The sequence below is a fragment of the Anomalospiza imberbis genome, chromosome 9 (genome assembly GCF_031753505.1).
Source record: "Anomalospiza imberbis isolate Cuckoo-Finch-1a 21T00152 chromosome 9, ASM3175350v1, whole genome shotgun sequence".
NCBI classification, from domain to species: domain Eukaryota; kingdom Metazoa; phylum Chordata; class Aves; order Passeriformes; family Viduidae; genus Anomalospiza; species Anomalospiza imberbis.
Window position 1 is genome coordinate 25,307,136 of NC_089689.1, and position 15,257 is coordinate 25,322,392.

Here is a 15,257-nt window from a genome sequence, read left to right on the forward strand (position 1 = left end):
ATTATTCTCAGAGATCAACTATTGTTTTCAATTTAACTTAAATATTTGTTTTGGAAATATAAAAGGGATTGGCTACCCCTTACTCACACTGAGTGCAGAGATTCTCTTTCTCCTCAGGCACCATTAATGTGATTTTGTTCTCCATTGCAATTAGTTGCATACTGCATCCTCATTACTGGATGTATCTGCACGGAAGTTTTCATCCACAAAATTGCAGGAGCTGTTACTGTAAACATGGGGTGAATGACACAGAAAAGACTGAACCAAGTTTATTCTTATACAGAACTCAGATTTAAAAAATAACTTATTTCTTATTTTTTTGAGCATGTGAAAATGTCATATTTGTGTCCATCACATTCAGTTTATCTGCTTTCAGAAAAGAAGCTAATAAACTGCGAGGCAAAAATAACCTTAAATCTCCAAAGTGGTACTTTTTCCACAGACTTGGAACTCCCCTGAATATTTTAATTATCTCTTTCCTAAAAGCTAACAAAGTAGCATGACACCAGATTAAAATAATTTTCTTTGCCTTTCTGCTAGAACTGATTTCTTGCTGAATTAGCATATCAACTCCAAAACCAATTTCCACAGCATCAGTGACCTTATGTCACTTTATGTATTACAGGAGCAAGAGAGAAATGGTTTCAGAGGGCTGTAACAGTTTAAAATTATTCAGTATAAATTCACTTATTGAACTGGTTACATGCAGGAGACAAAGCCCTGAAATTATGTTGCTAACCTATGGCCTAAAGTCAGATGTCTGCATTTTTAAAGGCTGCACCAACTGACACAGAGCTGTGGTGGGTATTATCAGAAAATGGGATGGAACACGCAGAAATCTGTTCAGGCTGGAAAATCCTGGGAGAGAGAGAATGAATGAGAAAGCAGCAGCACCCCCAGGATGAGATCGTGGGGGACACAGCCCTCTGTGGGAACAAAGGGAGAAGTGGAGAAAGGGACCAAACCCTACACATGAACATTTCAGGAGGCCCTTTAACAAGAGGAGAATTTTTCAGGCTAAATTCAGTAAGTCAGCAAAAAAGGATGGATAAACCCAGACTCTTCAAGCCCAAATGCAGAGCCAGTTTGGTCTACATAAAAACTAAGTGCACAGCTCTCTAGCAATCAAAAGACAAGGTAATATTATTATGTTATTTAATACTTTTTACAGGGAATGAAGGTTGCATAAGCCTCTACGCTTATTAGACATTAGATTTAATTTCCTGTATTACTGAGAAATGGGTGACTTGGAGCTCAGCCAAGCTTGGATAGATATAATAGGTTACACATTTATAAAAGGGAACCAGTACAAGTAGGAACTGCTGCTAGAGGTGTCAATTTAAAGTAATACTCTCCCCCCCAAAAACCCCATCCCACACAGGATAGAGGAGACTGAATCAGAGATGTGCTGTAAAAGCATTAAGTCAGGGGAAAGTGGTGCAGAGACAGCAGCCAATGACTAAGTACATTTGACCTTCATGTGTTATTTTCTTCAGAAGTCTTAATTTTGTGGTTTCAAAATGGGCTCACCCCCAGCAAAATCTAATGTCCTCTAATAATTATCACAGGTGTTATTTATACATTTATGCTTTGGTCTGTCACCCAATGTGACTCCATATATTGATAATAAAGAAACAGGTTATTTACCCATTGTTTCACTTGCTGAAGTGCAAAACCAAAATGAAATAAAATGCTTTATAATCTATTTATTTCCTAATTACTTGTGCAATGTTGGTCAATTTCTTGTTTTCCAGTGTGGTTTCCTCTTTCCTTAAGAGGCAATATAAAAAGACAAAGAATTTTCAAAAGAAGAAGGACCTGGGAATTCTCAATATTGCAAGTTAGCTCCTTGGAATTTTCATAAAGAAAAACCACAGGTGAATCTTCCTACCACTATTCAGCTGATTAAAAAAAATTATCCTTGCCTTTCAACATAAATCTTGTTTCAACATAAATATTTTTAAACTATGAAAGCCCTTTTTGAATTTCATCTTCCTTATTTTGAAGATACTGTAAGAATAGTTACAAACTAAGTGGCATAGAATATGCAATGTAATTATATGTTTTGATTTTACCTTGCTCAAATTATGATATTTTCAACTCCTTGAGACATAGTATGTGCTTATTACTGAAGTAATATGTCAAAATAGATTGTAATTTGTTAATATCAGTAACAAAGTAGTAAGGAAAGAAAGCGTGGAACAAACCAGCAAATAAATTCTGCACTGTAAAACACCAAGTATTAATTTCTAGAGTAAAATATATGTGAAGATTTTACAGAGCAAGTTTAAACTAAAAAAAGTGTGTTCAGATAGAGAGAGGTTGTTACCATCTGCAGTCCAGCTGAAGTGATAGAACATTATGAGTATTCAGTGTCATTAAGACCCCAGTAATTTCTATTTTGTATTTTCAAGTGAAATATCACTCTGATGAGACATTCAGAATACTTAGCAGCTCCTATTATGCTTTTTCTGGGCCTCAGCCATCTGGATGAATTTCTGGGGTCACAGCTTTTGCTCTCCTTAGGATTCCTCCAGAGTCAAGTTGCAGCTAAAACACTGACAAGACACAAGCAAACTGCCTCAAATATTCCCAATCTGGAAGCATCTCCAGAGATCACTCAGCCCAAGCCCAGCTCAAAGCTGGATCACCCAGGGCAGGGTGCTCGGGACCTTGCCCAGTTGAGTTTGGAGTTTCTTCAATGATGTCAACTTCAACATCTCCCTGGGCAGCCACAGGACAGATGCTCCTCTTGTCCACCCTCACAGCCCTTTCCTGCCCTCCCTCCAGCATGTCCATGTCCTTCCTGCTGTGGAGAGCCCAAAACTGAGCAAAGCACTCCCACTGAAGTTTTATTAGTGTTGGGCAAAGGGGAATGATCACCTCCTTTGACTTCCTAGCAATGCTCTTCCTAATGCAGCCCAGGATGCTGCTGGGCCTCTCTGCCAATATACATGTTTAGAGATATAACAGAATTTTAAGAACACGATGAGTTATGTATTTCCAGGGTCTGCTCTATATCAAGGAAATACAAACTATATTATTTTGCTAATACATGTTTTATGTCAGTATCAGGGATTGTATTTATGTTCTCATTACATGATTTCCCAAATAACTGGCCCATTAAAACCATTGTTTGGGATGATTACACAGTGCTTTGTAAAAACATCTGTGCACAGATTTCTAAAGGTAACACTGAAAATCTCTAAGTGCAGACCAGGGTAGGTTCACAGAAATGAAGGCATCTTGGAAACTGCAATTCTAAAAGATAGCAATTCTCAATCTCATTGTGTTGTTAGTGTTAAGAACTAAAGATAGCAGATTAATTACTATTATATTTAACTCACAGATAACTTTTTGTAGCAGTAACATCCAGCTTATAAACTTCCACTGTTTCCAAAAGCACTTCACACTGTTTCAGAAGCCAAAAATCCAGTTCTCCCTAATGTATTCCTGAGAACCTTCCACTTCCTCTGCAGCTGCCACAGTGTAACTGTGGACAATACACTTATGTATTGACAATACACAAATTTTCTGTGGAAAAAGGTCCATAGACTTTCCAGTGGGTCCTCAGGCAGCCTAAAGCAATGAGATGGTCTATCAGATTTGTTTGTCTTGGCAAGGAAGACAGCAACCTTGTTCTTGAAAAATCTACATTTAGTTCCTCATCTATAAACAATTTTCATCAGTTCTTCCATCTGCAGTATAAGTCTTTGTTTGGCAAACAATTTGCAATGTTTCTTGTTATACATGTCAAATTGTTTCTGTTCTGCATGAGCTATAATGACTAAAAGGACCAAAGTTCCATGTGGTGGAAGGCGTTTGTTCCCTCTGAATCCAGGGGTACCTTTACTGCCCTGGTTGGTCCATGATTTCTTTGCATTTCTTACAGTCTGTGACTGCAGAAAGCAGGAATAAAACTCTGTCTCATTAGTGACATAGCAGTACATGAGCCAACACACAGTCTAGCTAATGTCCTTTTACCTTCTGGAATAGTTTAAAGCAGGATGCAAAATATTCTTCCAAAAATATACCAAGTCCTTTCCATCCACTTTCCTGTAAAGCTATGCCAAAAGCCCTGGGAAAGCCTTTTGACTCCAGCCTACAAGCTCAAAAGAAATCTGGGAGACTGGCAAAAGCCCACAATATAATTAGGACAATGCTGGGAGTCAGATTAACATTATGGAAAGCAAACACCTTTCATACCACTCCCAGCTCTCACATATTCATGCTTAAGGGAGATTGAAATTCAGATGCTCATGAGCAGAGTAGCTCTTCCCAAAACAACACTAGATTGGCCCAGGTGGCCACAACCTGCACAATTTTTCATGGACTGACTTTCAAACTGCCTCATGGCTGCCTGGGTCTCAGAGATGTTGAATATCTTTCTCAGCTTTTTCCAATGCAGACCAGATGTTCTATTGTGATAATTCTCTCATGGGCCTTTCCCATTTTGACTCTCCATCAGCTAGGGATCCAAAGAGACATTACTTGAAAAACAGGAACCATAAAAGAGCCAGGAACTTATAAATTAAAACATAAACATTAATTTGTTTTCCAAAATACAGATGTCTTTTGTCAGTTGAAGCCTTGATCTCTCCACCAGTTAAAGGCAGCAGTTGTTCTGTGGAGGCATGCACTGGAAATTAGCCAATGGGCATTAACTTTTGGTTCTGATTGAACTGAGGAAAATTTGAAACAGAAAGACAGAATTAAAAGTTGTGATAGCAATTATTGCCTGATAGCATGTTAAAATGCTCACAACAATAGCAGAAGTGTCCTGCCATAAGGAACTGTACATTACGGAACGTTTTTGGACGAGGCTCAGGAGAGATTTGGGGCGTCCTTGGTGACAGCAGGGGCCTGTCCTTCTCCTCTCCTGGCTGATACAGCACAGGTACCAGGATGCATCCCTGGGGAAGTGGATCCTCTGGTGGTGACTGGTGCAATGGGGTCACAGCAATGTGGCACCACCACAGCTCTGGACAAAGGGACTGGGCTGGAAGAGGAAGGGACACAAGACAGAGACATCTTTAAAAGAACAACTCTATACATTGCAAACACAAGTGCTTAAGGTACAACTGCATAGATTTAGTTTTGTATTGACATAACACATCAAGCCTTGTTTTCAAATGGCCACTGAAAATCTGTCTTTTTTAATGCTAAATCACTTCATATATCTATATTATTACATCTCTTAACATTTTTATCTCAATAAAATTTTGAGAATATTTAAAATAGCAGAAAGGCTACAAGCAACCAAAGAAAACATCTATAAAAATTTGCATAATAAAGAGATAAGGACAAAAAATTACTTTCTTTTTTTAACATGACCTACATGTGAACTAAATTTTCCTCTTTAAAAAGTAGCAATTCACAAGTCACACCTCTGCATTCCCTTTGAAATCAATTTTATACACCTACACAATTCTTCTGACAGTGGATTACTGCAGGTTTACACTTAAACTTTGTGTTTCCAGTTCTGCTGTAGTTTCTTGAAAACATCTATTAGTGTGAGAGATAAATACTATTCTGCAACTTTTAGCAAGGAACCCTCTGCAACATTTTATTGTATCTAAGCAAGGAAGGTACAACAAATTGCTCTTCTTGATGTAATCAGTTCCCTTCCTTATCATATGGGCATAAACAAACACCTGTAATTTATAATACAATCCAATACAAGACGCATCACTGAATTATACCCTTTTTTCCTACTCCTTCAGAGACTTTGCTTTTACTAATAATTAATTTTTCTGGAGCCTTCTACTCAGAATAAGGCAATAGTCTGTCCTTTACACCAAGACCTGTCCTTCCTCTGTTCTACAATGAACTCACCTGGTAGAGCAGGGATTGAGCAGCCTTTATTCCCTCCCTTGACACTGCTGGAATAAATCCTTGCTTTCCAACACCCTTTTATGACAAGCTTTACATCTTCATTTGCTTTTCCTAGGCTGCAGCTCCTCTAGATTTCACACCATATTAATATCTGTCTGTACTCCTCTTGCTGAACTGTTCATGCTTTATTATTTAAATGCAGGGAATTCTAAGTAGCTGTTCCCACTTCATCTGCTCTTCCCTTGAGGGGTCAACCAGCATCTGCTGTTCCCTGTCTCTTGAGGAAGAAAGAACTTCCACAGAAAGGAGCTGCAAAGGTCCTTTCATGGCTTCACTTCACACTAAGAAAGATTTTGATTGCATGTGCTGGTTCCAGCAGAATTTGCTCTCAGGTAAAAATTGTAGTCCTGTATATTGTTAAAGTTTTAATATTCTCTTCCTTAAGGAGAAGACTGAGGTAACAATTTGGAATATACATTTTTCTCAAAGGTTTTGCACTGGCTCAGACAATTCATCAAAGATGCCCTTCATTAAAGATGTAGAATTCTATTCCAAAAGAATATGAGAAGCAAAAAGAGTCAGATATTTCTGTGAATTTCTTAGTAATATACTGAAAATGTGCATTTATAGTTGTACCTGTTAGCTTATTAAGAAAGGTGATTTTTTTCAGATCTATATATGTTACAAATGAGCTGTTTATGAAATTCCCAGACTACAGAATGATGCAAATCTAATTATTTCAATTCAGTATGAAAGAAATGGTTATTTTAAAGTTAGACTGTAAAGTGGCAGATGTACACTCACTCCTAAGGGTAATTTTAAATAGTAAAATGTATTGCAACTGGTATGTCTTAAAAGTGAAGATTCATCCACACTACTATTGGTAAGGACTAAGAAATTATTTCCTGGCTTTGCAATGACCAAATTCTGAACTTCTGTCCCTGTTAACCCCCTTGCTCAGTCAAACATCCACATATAGGAAAAGCAGCCCCTGTCCTGCTCCCATCAAAGGAGCTGCAATGGCACCCTGTTCACATACCAGAATCTTCTTTACTCTTGGCATCCCTTCCAAATAAGCCACTCCAACAAAACTTTCCCTGGATACATCCCCTTCACAGGAAAAGTGGCCACAGTTTCAGTGGGAGGTGTTTCAGTTGGAGGCACTTCTGCCAACCTTTCCCTAGATGTCGCCACATTTTCTGGCTCCTTCGTTACAGCCTTAATTACTACATGGAAAACTATCAGGAAGGTTCCTACTTTCTCCATATGGAAGAAACACAAAAGTGTCATAGAGCAACTCAATTCCTTCAGAGGAGCAAAAAGAAATTCTAATTATATGTATATATTATTCTATTTAATAGAATATATCTAATATATCCTACCAAGGTCATACTGAAACCTGAAAATAGCTTTTATCACAGGCTTGTTTTCACACTCTTTTTACTTCCTACTTAAGTGTGTTGACTCATTGAGTCTGGAGTTGCTGACCTCATCCACTACTTTGTGCTGAAACAAACACTCTCCTTAAGGATATTTCGAAATTTTCCAGATTTAGTTTTCATGCATACTTTGCTATTCTTTCTCTCTTCACAAATTTTTTCCAAGGATGTCCTTCTGCCCTTATTTTTTATTTTGCCACTAAAGACTCATTTGTACTATCCAAGTGCTACAGGACACTATTTTGAGAATTCAAGGCAGGATTCAGGCTTGTATTTTAGCTGATTTGGACTTAAAACAAGGTTCTGAGGGTACCATCCTTGGTTCCACCCCAGTGTTAATACCTCTCTGCAACTCACAATTTCTTCCTGTGGAAATTGTCTTTGAAAAGCACATGCTGATTTCTACACATGAATGAAGTTTCCATATTGTCCAGAAATATGAAGACTCTCCAGTTTGTTGCAAAAACTACCAAAATACCTCCAGATTTTCTAAATACTTCAAATTTCAGTTGTGCTGAAGTAGTCATTGATTGGTTGTCCACAAGATGGTGCTTCTACAACAGAGAGCTTTATATCCAAATTTAAGATTCTGATGTTAAACCTATGAATGGCTCCACAGTAGACAGGAATATACTCTGAAATTTTGGCACAGGAATGGTCCTCACTGCATTCCTCATTTCTCATGTAAAAACAACAACCCCCGAGGAAATCAAAACAGCAGCAAGTGATTTTATCTTGTCCTTAACCCTTGCACTGTGCTGGTGTACAGCTTGTAAGCCAGAGGCAAAATGCACCATTGCAATCACCCTGTGTCTTGCAGAGATTCTGTGCAGTCCCCTGTGTCTAAAGGAGTGTTTGTGGAACAGCACACAGCCCAAAACACCAAATGGTGTGCTTGTGGCTTTTGAGACATTTTCTGAGTCAATACGCAGCCTTCAGAATTTCTGAAGCAGCGTGCAAGTCCACTGCTAAGATGATAATGCCTCCAAATAAAAGCTAAAGTAGCTCCACAGAGTGTGCAATTTTTGTAAACTTAACTGAAAGAGGGAACAGCTTGCTGTTACAAAAACTAATTGCAGGCATGCACTTCACAATAAATGAAAAGAAAAATAATTTATTCTTAGACAGAAAAAATTCTAAACATTACAAAAATAAAAAAAGAATAGACTTACAGTACCTTTAGCTGTCTTGTTTCACTGTGGTGTTTGTTTAAACACTATATTCTGCTAAAAAAAAAAAAAAGCCTTTCTCCTCTTTTGTCATGTAAGTAAACAAGCAAATTTTCACGTCTTATAGGAATCTCCACACAACCAAAATCAGAACAGACTAAGGAATTGTACAATTACCTTCTTGTATTCCTTTTCATACTGTGAGAGGTTTAATTTATGATAACTTCTGTTTTCTGCATGATATAGTTGTTTTCTAGAATTTTTTTTTCAGGAAACACAGTAGGGTTTGAGCATGCAAAAGCAAATACTGGTACAAATTTCCAGCCTGACCTTCCAAGAGGAGGCTGTACAAACACAGACTAATCAAAAAGTAAAACTAAATGTTAAGAAGAAACATTTCTGGCCAGAAGATAAAGTGAATTTCCCAAGGGCACTCATTCACAACCACTTCATACTTTTAGTACAAAATCTTCCGTGGTTCCTTCTCACATTCCTTCTGTTCAGTCTCCAGTAACTTTGTCTGCTGCAATTCAGGCAGCTAAGCTGTCACAGACCAGAGCTTCAACAGGAAGTGCAAAATAGTACCCTTCAGAATAATCATCTGGAGAAGCATAAAATAAGAAAATCTGAGTAGGCAGGAATTACATGGAGAAGGATAGGGAGTGACAAGAGCTACAAACTGCAGGCAACGATGTGTTAGGAAAAACGAAGGACACTGAATTTCATCAATGGCATTTTTGTACACACTAAATAATATTCCTTTATTGAACCCTGAAGTTTTAACTGGATCACTCTGTGCAGCTTGAGGTGCCATGCTTACTGGAAAAGTGGACCGAAGAAGGAGGCTGCAGGGAAACATCTCAGAGAATTACAAATCATGATCCATAAGGAAAAACTGAAACAAAGCACTGTAACAGTTTTCAGATATTTAAAATTGCTTTAACAATACAAACTGAACACCTAATAAAGAGTTTGACTTACAGCAATCTCAGGAAATTTTTTGAAGCAGCAAGGGATTAGAACATAGTACCTGTAGCCGTCATTCAGTATCCAGAAAGAGTTTCAACAGTTTTCTATCAAGGAATGACAAAGACATAGGTGACCTTGGACTTGGGCAGAGTTGTCTCTGTCAACCAGAGTTGACATATCACACTCCCTAAGTTCTCATGAATCTATTCAAGTGTCATTTCATCACTCTGTTATTGCAGAAGACCTACAGTTACCTACAGGAAGAAAATAGAGATTTTAGGCTATAGGAGGAATGGTGAAAATGAGAAAAACAGGAAGAGTATGGAGAAGGTGAACAAGAGTTGTTTTAAATTTTGCAGCAGAATGCATACTTAACTAGAACAATTAATTCCTCAACTCTGTTTCAAAGAATTACAAGCACTTTGGATACTACCTTACTGTTGCAGAGAACTGGAGGAACAAGAAGTCTAACAAACTGGCTTCTAGTGAACTTTGGATAGAATTCACTCCTTGCAAATTCAGGAAATACTCAAACACAGCAAAAAGTGAAGCTCCGACTAAAATTTAAAACATATATTTCTGTGTATTGACTAACCACCACTTGTTGAAAGCCAGCCCAACACTTGTGTCCCAAAGCCTGTCAGGAGAACATGTCAGCATGTCACACTCTGCTCAAGCACACCAGCTTTCCTGCAGGAACTGTGATTTCGTAGTATTCTGCTACTGGGAATGTCCCCACCCATTCTACTTACCCAATTTTTTACCTACTGACATCTTTTCTTCCTGGCATTTTCTGAGCATACAAAGAAGAGTGAGAATCAAAATAACACAGCAGTAAAGCATCTGCTGTAAATCACCTGAGAGAAACAAAACATCATAAACCAGCCAGGAAGCTTTTGGGGTTATCTCCATATAATCTACTGCAACTAAAACCATTCCTGAGACATGTGACCTAATCTGCCTTTCAAAGCCTTCAGCAAATGAGATTCCCAGATAATCATTTTCACTGCCAAACTACATTTTCAGTTTGAAATAATGTCCTAATATCTACTTTAAATCTCCAAGTCCATCACCTCTTGCCCTAGACCCACTGAACATGAAGAAAAACTGATTCCTTCTCTCTGCAGAGAAATATTTTCTATTTTTGAAAGATCATTACCATTTTTCCCAACACCTTCCTTTTCTTCAGACTAAACAACTCCAATTCTTTCAATCTTTCCCCTTAGATCATGTTTTGTAGGTCTCTGATCATTCTTGAAGTTAAGACTGTGGCAACATGTGGTAGAAGGGGGGAAAAATTTATTCCTACACAAAATTCTCCAGGAAGCTGGGTGACAGCAGGTTTGTTTGAAGAGGTTACTTTTGTATGATGACTGTCTGCTTTGTTGCTTGGGTGCTTTAGTGCCAAAATACATGTACTTTCTGTTCTCTGTGGCTCAGACAACAGGGCAGGTGCCCCAGCGCACAGAATAGGCAGGCTTACACTCCTCACTGAAAAAAACCATTTTGGTCCTGGGGAAAACCGTTATTATGGAAGGCAAGTTATTCTTGCCAATCATGGAATACTTCTCCTTACCAAGATGGTATCTTTGGGATAAATTGTTATAAGCGGCATATTTGTGGTACCAGTATAATTTAGGCAGAAATTTAAGTAATTTTTAGAAACATGAGTAAAATCCTGCATCACAAAGTACATTTCAGGGAAATATATTAGTTCCATAATTGCTTTCTAGTGCTGCATTCACTCTGTCTCAGAAAGCAATATGCAGTTGTAACATACACTGAGAAACATCTACGGTTCAGCTAAAATCAACAAAACTAAAAATAATCATGTGCATTTTAGAAGATGCCATGTTCTTTATAACCACATAAATTAATTCTGCCATCCTCATAATCAGATTCACATACATAATGGAAGAATGTAATTTACTTCCATTCTCCAGAGGTATACAAAGTCTTTTTTTTTTCCTCCCAGAAAAAGGTTTTAAAATTTTATTGTGTTCTATTCACCAACATTACCCGAGCAAACAGAGTTATCTCCGAACCTCTGGGTACCCTGGCATGGAAAGATTGCACTCAGAAATCAGCTGGGCTTCTGTGTATGAATTGGGAAAACAATCCTATCCAGAAGAAAGATAAGACCTAATGAGAGGTGATAAGTGCTGGGAAAATAAGCTTGATGGAAGAAAAGGAAGTGAAAAAACTTTTCCATGCTGAGGACAGAAAAGGTCTTTCAAAAACTTTTGTTAAGCATGACATATTAAACATATCCAAAATGTTGTCCAACAATAACATGAACATGGATCACATAAAATGGTGTTATCAAAGGGTCTTTCATCTAAAAATTAGGCAATTTATGACGTCAATTTTGTAGAGGAACTCCTAACAAGAAGGACTTTTTATGTCCTCAGAGGATTTTAGATTTTTAACTCAAAAGGAAATGGATTTTTCAGTAAAACAGTTCATCATCTCTGGCTACCTTGTATGAGCCTTAAGAATACATCAATATGTCACTTGCCTCCTCTCATATCAAAAGCCTGTAAAATAAAACATAAACTTTGCATAGTTTAAAACTCTTTTTCTTGAATTTCCATTCTGTTTTGAAAGAGAGATTTCACTCATAAGTTGCTAGCTGCCACAAGGTGGTGAGGACAGACCCATGTGTGACATTGTAGTATTGAGGTGTACCAGAACATTAATTCTGTACACTGGCAAACTTCAGAACATCCCCATTTCCATTCCAATAACAGATTACAGCCAACTGTTTAAATGTCTAGATGTGAGGAAAAGTTTCATTGACCTGCCTTGCCAGTTCTGTATTGATATTAGTCTGACACTAATTTTTGTATTTGCATTATCTTTTCTGTCTGTAGTATTTGTGCAACCCTAAACCTCGACATGAATCTTTCTTCCTCTACAGGAGCATTTTAAGCCTCTAGAAAATCCATTCTGAATATTACTTGTTCCCCAAACTAAGCAAAGGAAGTAAAAACCAGAGAGAACTTAAGTAATCAGTTAAATTACACTATAGTTCTGCTAAAGCAAAGAAACCATACTCATAAATCGCATCTTCTGAGGACCCATCCCTCTGCTTCCTTGTCCCCAACCTGCAAAAAGTGTGGTAGCAAAAAGAGCAGGCTCACAGCTACACCTCAGCATATGCAGGGATATTAAAATACATTTGTGAACGCTATAATTTTTCCATTTTCCATCTCCTGGACCTTTGTACAACTTTTGAGACGGTGGTGCAAAACCACTACTAATGACCTATCTGACAAAACAGGAGTGAATAGCCAGGAAAAGCAGTGCCTTCAACCACCCCTACTTCAAAGAATCCAGGCATGACTGCTAGTAGCTCTTCCCCCTTCAGAGCTCTCACAGGTGCAGTCTGTCTTGCTGCAAGGCCAAAGATGAACCTCTGCTTCCTCTTTGGTCTCTGTGAGTCTACCATGAAAAGCAGGTCTCTTCTGGCACTTGACAAGTCTGCAGTTTTTAAAACATGCCCAGATTTGGAGCATCCTGTACCTACTATGGGGAAAGTTTTAACTGGGCTTAGCAGCTATTTCTTCTGGAGATCGGCCTCAAGGTAAATAAATGCAACATCTCTACCATGAGATGCAGAGGAAATCCCACCTGTGTCCTGACTGCATATCAGGATGAGATCAGTTTGCATTCTGGTTTCCAAAGAAAGGCTATTTTGGCACATCAGCCAGCAGGGAGGTACCACAGGTTTCCATAGGACCCCCTCACTGTGGAGGATCAAAACTGTTATCACAGCCTCACACCACAGCACAGTGTGACCTGTGGTTTTCACTGAACTACATCAACGACACAGGCTCGAGCCTCACAGAGAAAACAAAACATGAGATAACAGCTGAGTAACTCAGTCCTTCTAGCTGCCCATAATCTCACTCCCAATGGTGCCACTGCACAACTGAAAATACCCGTGACAGTGCTGGAGTTTCATCACCAGGTTCTCACAGCAGACAGCTCTAACTTAGCCTTAACCTTGAAAATCATGACTGGGTGAGGCAGTGGTTCACTGGATCCCCTCCAACAATTGCTTCGCTAATTCTATTAAACCAAGCCAACAGACTCATAGGATAAACACCCAAATGAGCAAGCCATGTACCAAAGTCATTATTTACAATGCACCATTGCAAAGCCTCTCTATCTTGAGCAACACTCACAATCCTGCCCCATTTTCAGTTTCTGTTTCCTTGAAAAGCCTGAAACCGTGTTAGAACACCATAAATGGCAGCAATCACAGGCTTTACCCAGGCTTGTTTAACTTACCCATTGATAAGTAGCAAAACAAACCATCCTTAACAGTAATAAAATGAAATCTACAAGAATGAACTCATAAGGATAATCAGCAAAAACTCTGATCCCAGACTGAGGTCCACCGGCAAAGGTTGTGGAGGCAAATACATCACAGTGAACAGCAGGTCTGGAGATACTCTGACCCAAGAAGGCGCAAAGCAAGCCCGAGCACTATCAGCAGACAACTTCGTGATAAGCAGCAGCCACGCTGTACTGCTTTACAGACTGGACTTTGCAGCTGCTCTCTTCTGCACCATATTTGCTTCACCTTAAAAAATACTTTACTTTAAAAATTGGATTTTAAAGTATTTTCCATTATGTGACTCTGAAGGCCAAGGATGCATTTTGAGGAACCAAAGAACACTAATAGGACCATCGTATATTCCACTCTGGGTGGGTCAGTGCTGGCACACTAACACAGTGACACAGGGGCATTCAGTAACCTCAAATTTGCATTTATCAATACTTACCTAGACTTACATCCAAGTATATTTTTATGAAGGAAAAAAAGAAGAGCTTAATATATGGCTTATTAGAGTACCTGCTCATCGCATAGAAAAGCAAAAGCCAAGTGCTTGCTGCTGATTTTGCTCCACTCTGGGGTTCACTGCCCTGTGCCTACACTGACCGTGCCCCTGGGCTCACGCCAGCGACCAGCACGGGGAACCCTCTTCCCTGCCTGGGGACCCGCCCGCGGGGGAACCCTTGGGAAGGTCCCTGGGCCTCGCACAAAGCCCCTCAGCCGGGGTGGGCCGGGTGGTGCGGGGGTCACCGCTGCGGTCCGGTCCGGTCCGGTCCCGTCCCGCCGGGCCCGAGCGGCCGCCGGCTCCGCCATGCCCGGAACACAAACAAACACCGCGCTCGGAGGCGGAGCGAAGCGGCTCCCACCATCTTGCGGCCGGGGGAGCCCAGCAGGCGGCTGGGTTCCCCAGCCCGTCCTGTCCCGCCTCGTCCCGCCGGGGGCGGGCAGGGCTGTCCCCGCGGCGGGGCCGGGGGGTGCGGAGCCCAGCGAGGCCCCGTGGCTGCTCCCCGGGCCCGGCGGGGAGGGGTGAGAGGAGGAGCCAGGGCGGCCCGTGCGACAAAGCCCAGTGCGCAGGGAGCTGGTGACCGGGAAGCAGAACCGCGCCGGGCAGCCGCGGGGCGGGCGGACCCTCTGGAGCCCGCTGCCCCACGGGGGGTGGGAGGCCCGTCCTGCCGCCCCCCCGGCTCAGGGGTCGGGGCGGCTGCGGAGCGGAGCGGGAGGCGGCCGGGCTGCAGCTGCTAAGCCGCTTAGGGCCGGGGCTGGCATGAGCCTCCCCGGCGGGGCGGCTGCGGGCTGCGCGCTGCGGCGGGGAGGCTGAGGGCGCGGATCCGGAGCGGGAGGAGGCGGAGGGGGGGCCGCGCTCCCCCCGGGAAGATGGGGAACTGCCTCAAGTCCCCCACCTCGGATGACATCTCGCTGCTCCACGAGTCCCAGTCGGACAGAGCTAGCTACGGAGACGGGGCTGAGCCGGATCAGGAGCCGCCGCCGCCATATCAGGTA

The 15,257-nt window shown here is 40.8% G+C and overlaps 1 protein-coding gene and 1 long non-coding RNA gene across 3 annotated transcripts in view; one reads left to right on the forward strand and one right to left on the reverse strand.

The window, feature by feature from the left end:
• Positions 1-14,520, reverse strand: part of LOC137478724 (uncharacterized) — a 32,752-nt gene extending 18,232 nt beyond the window's left edge. The window contains exons 1-2 of one of the 2 annotated variants that reach the window (XR_011001756.1): positions 8,892-14,520; positions 88-6,381 (exon numbers count right to left, since the gene is read on the reverse strand). This is a non-coding gene — a long non-coding RNA (uncharacterized lncRNA). Of the gene's footprint in view, positions 1-87; positions 6,382-8,446 lie in introns of both variants that reach the window. The other variant, XR_011001757.1, reaches the window with a different exon arrangement.
• Positions 14,521-14,724: 204 nt separating this feature from the next.
• The window catches only part of RNF11 (ring finger protein 11), a 30,274-nt gene continuing 29,741 nt past the window's right edge, over positions 14,725-15,257 (forward strand). Inside the window, exon 1 of the mRNA XM_068198746.1 lies at positions 14,725-15,254. Coding sequence (XP_068054847.1) covers positions 15,132-15,254 — 123 coding nt within the window. The 5' untranslated portion in view covers positions 14,725-15,131. The remainder of the gene's footprint in view (positions 15,255-15,257) is intronic.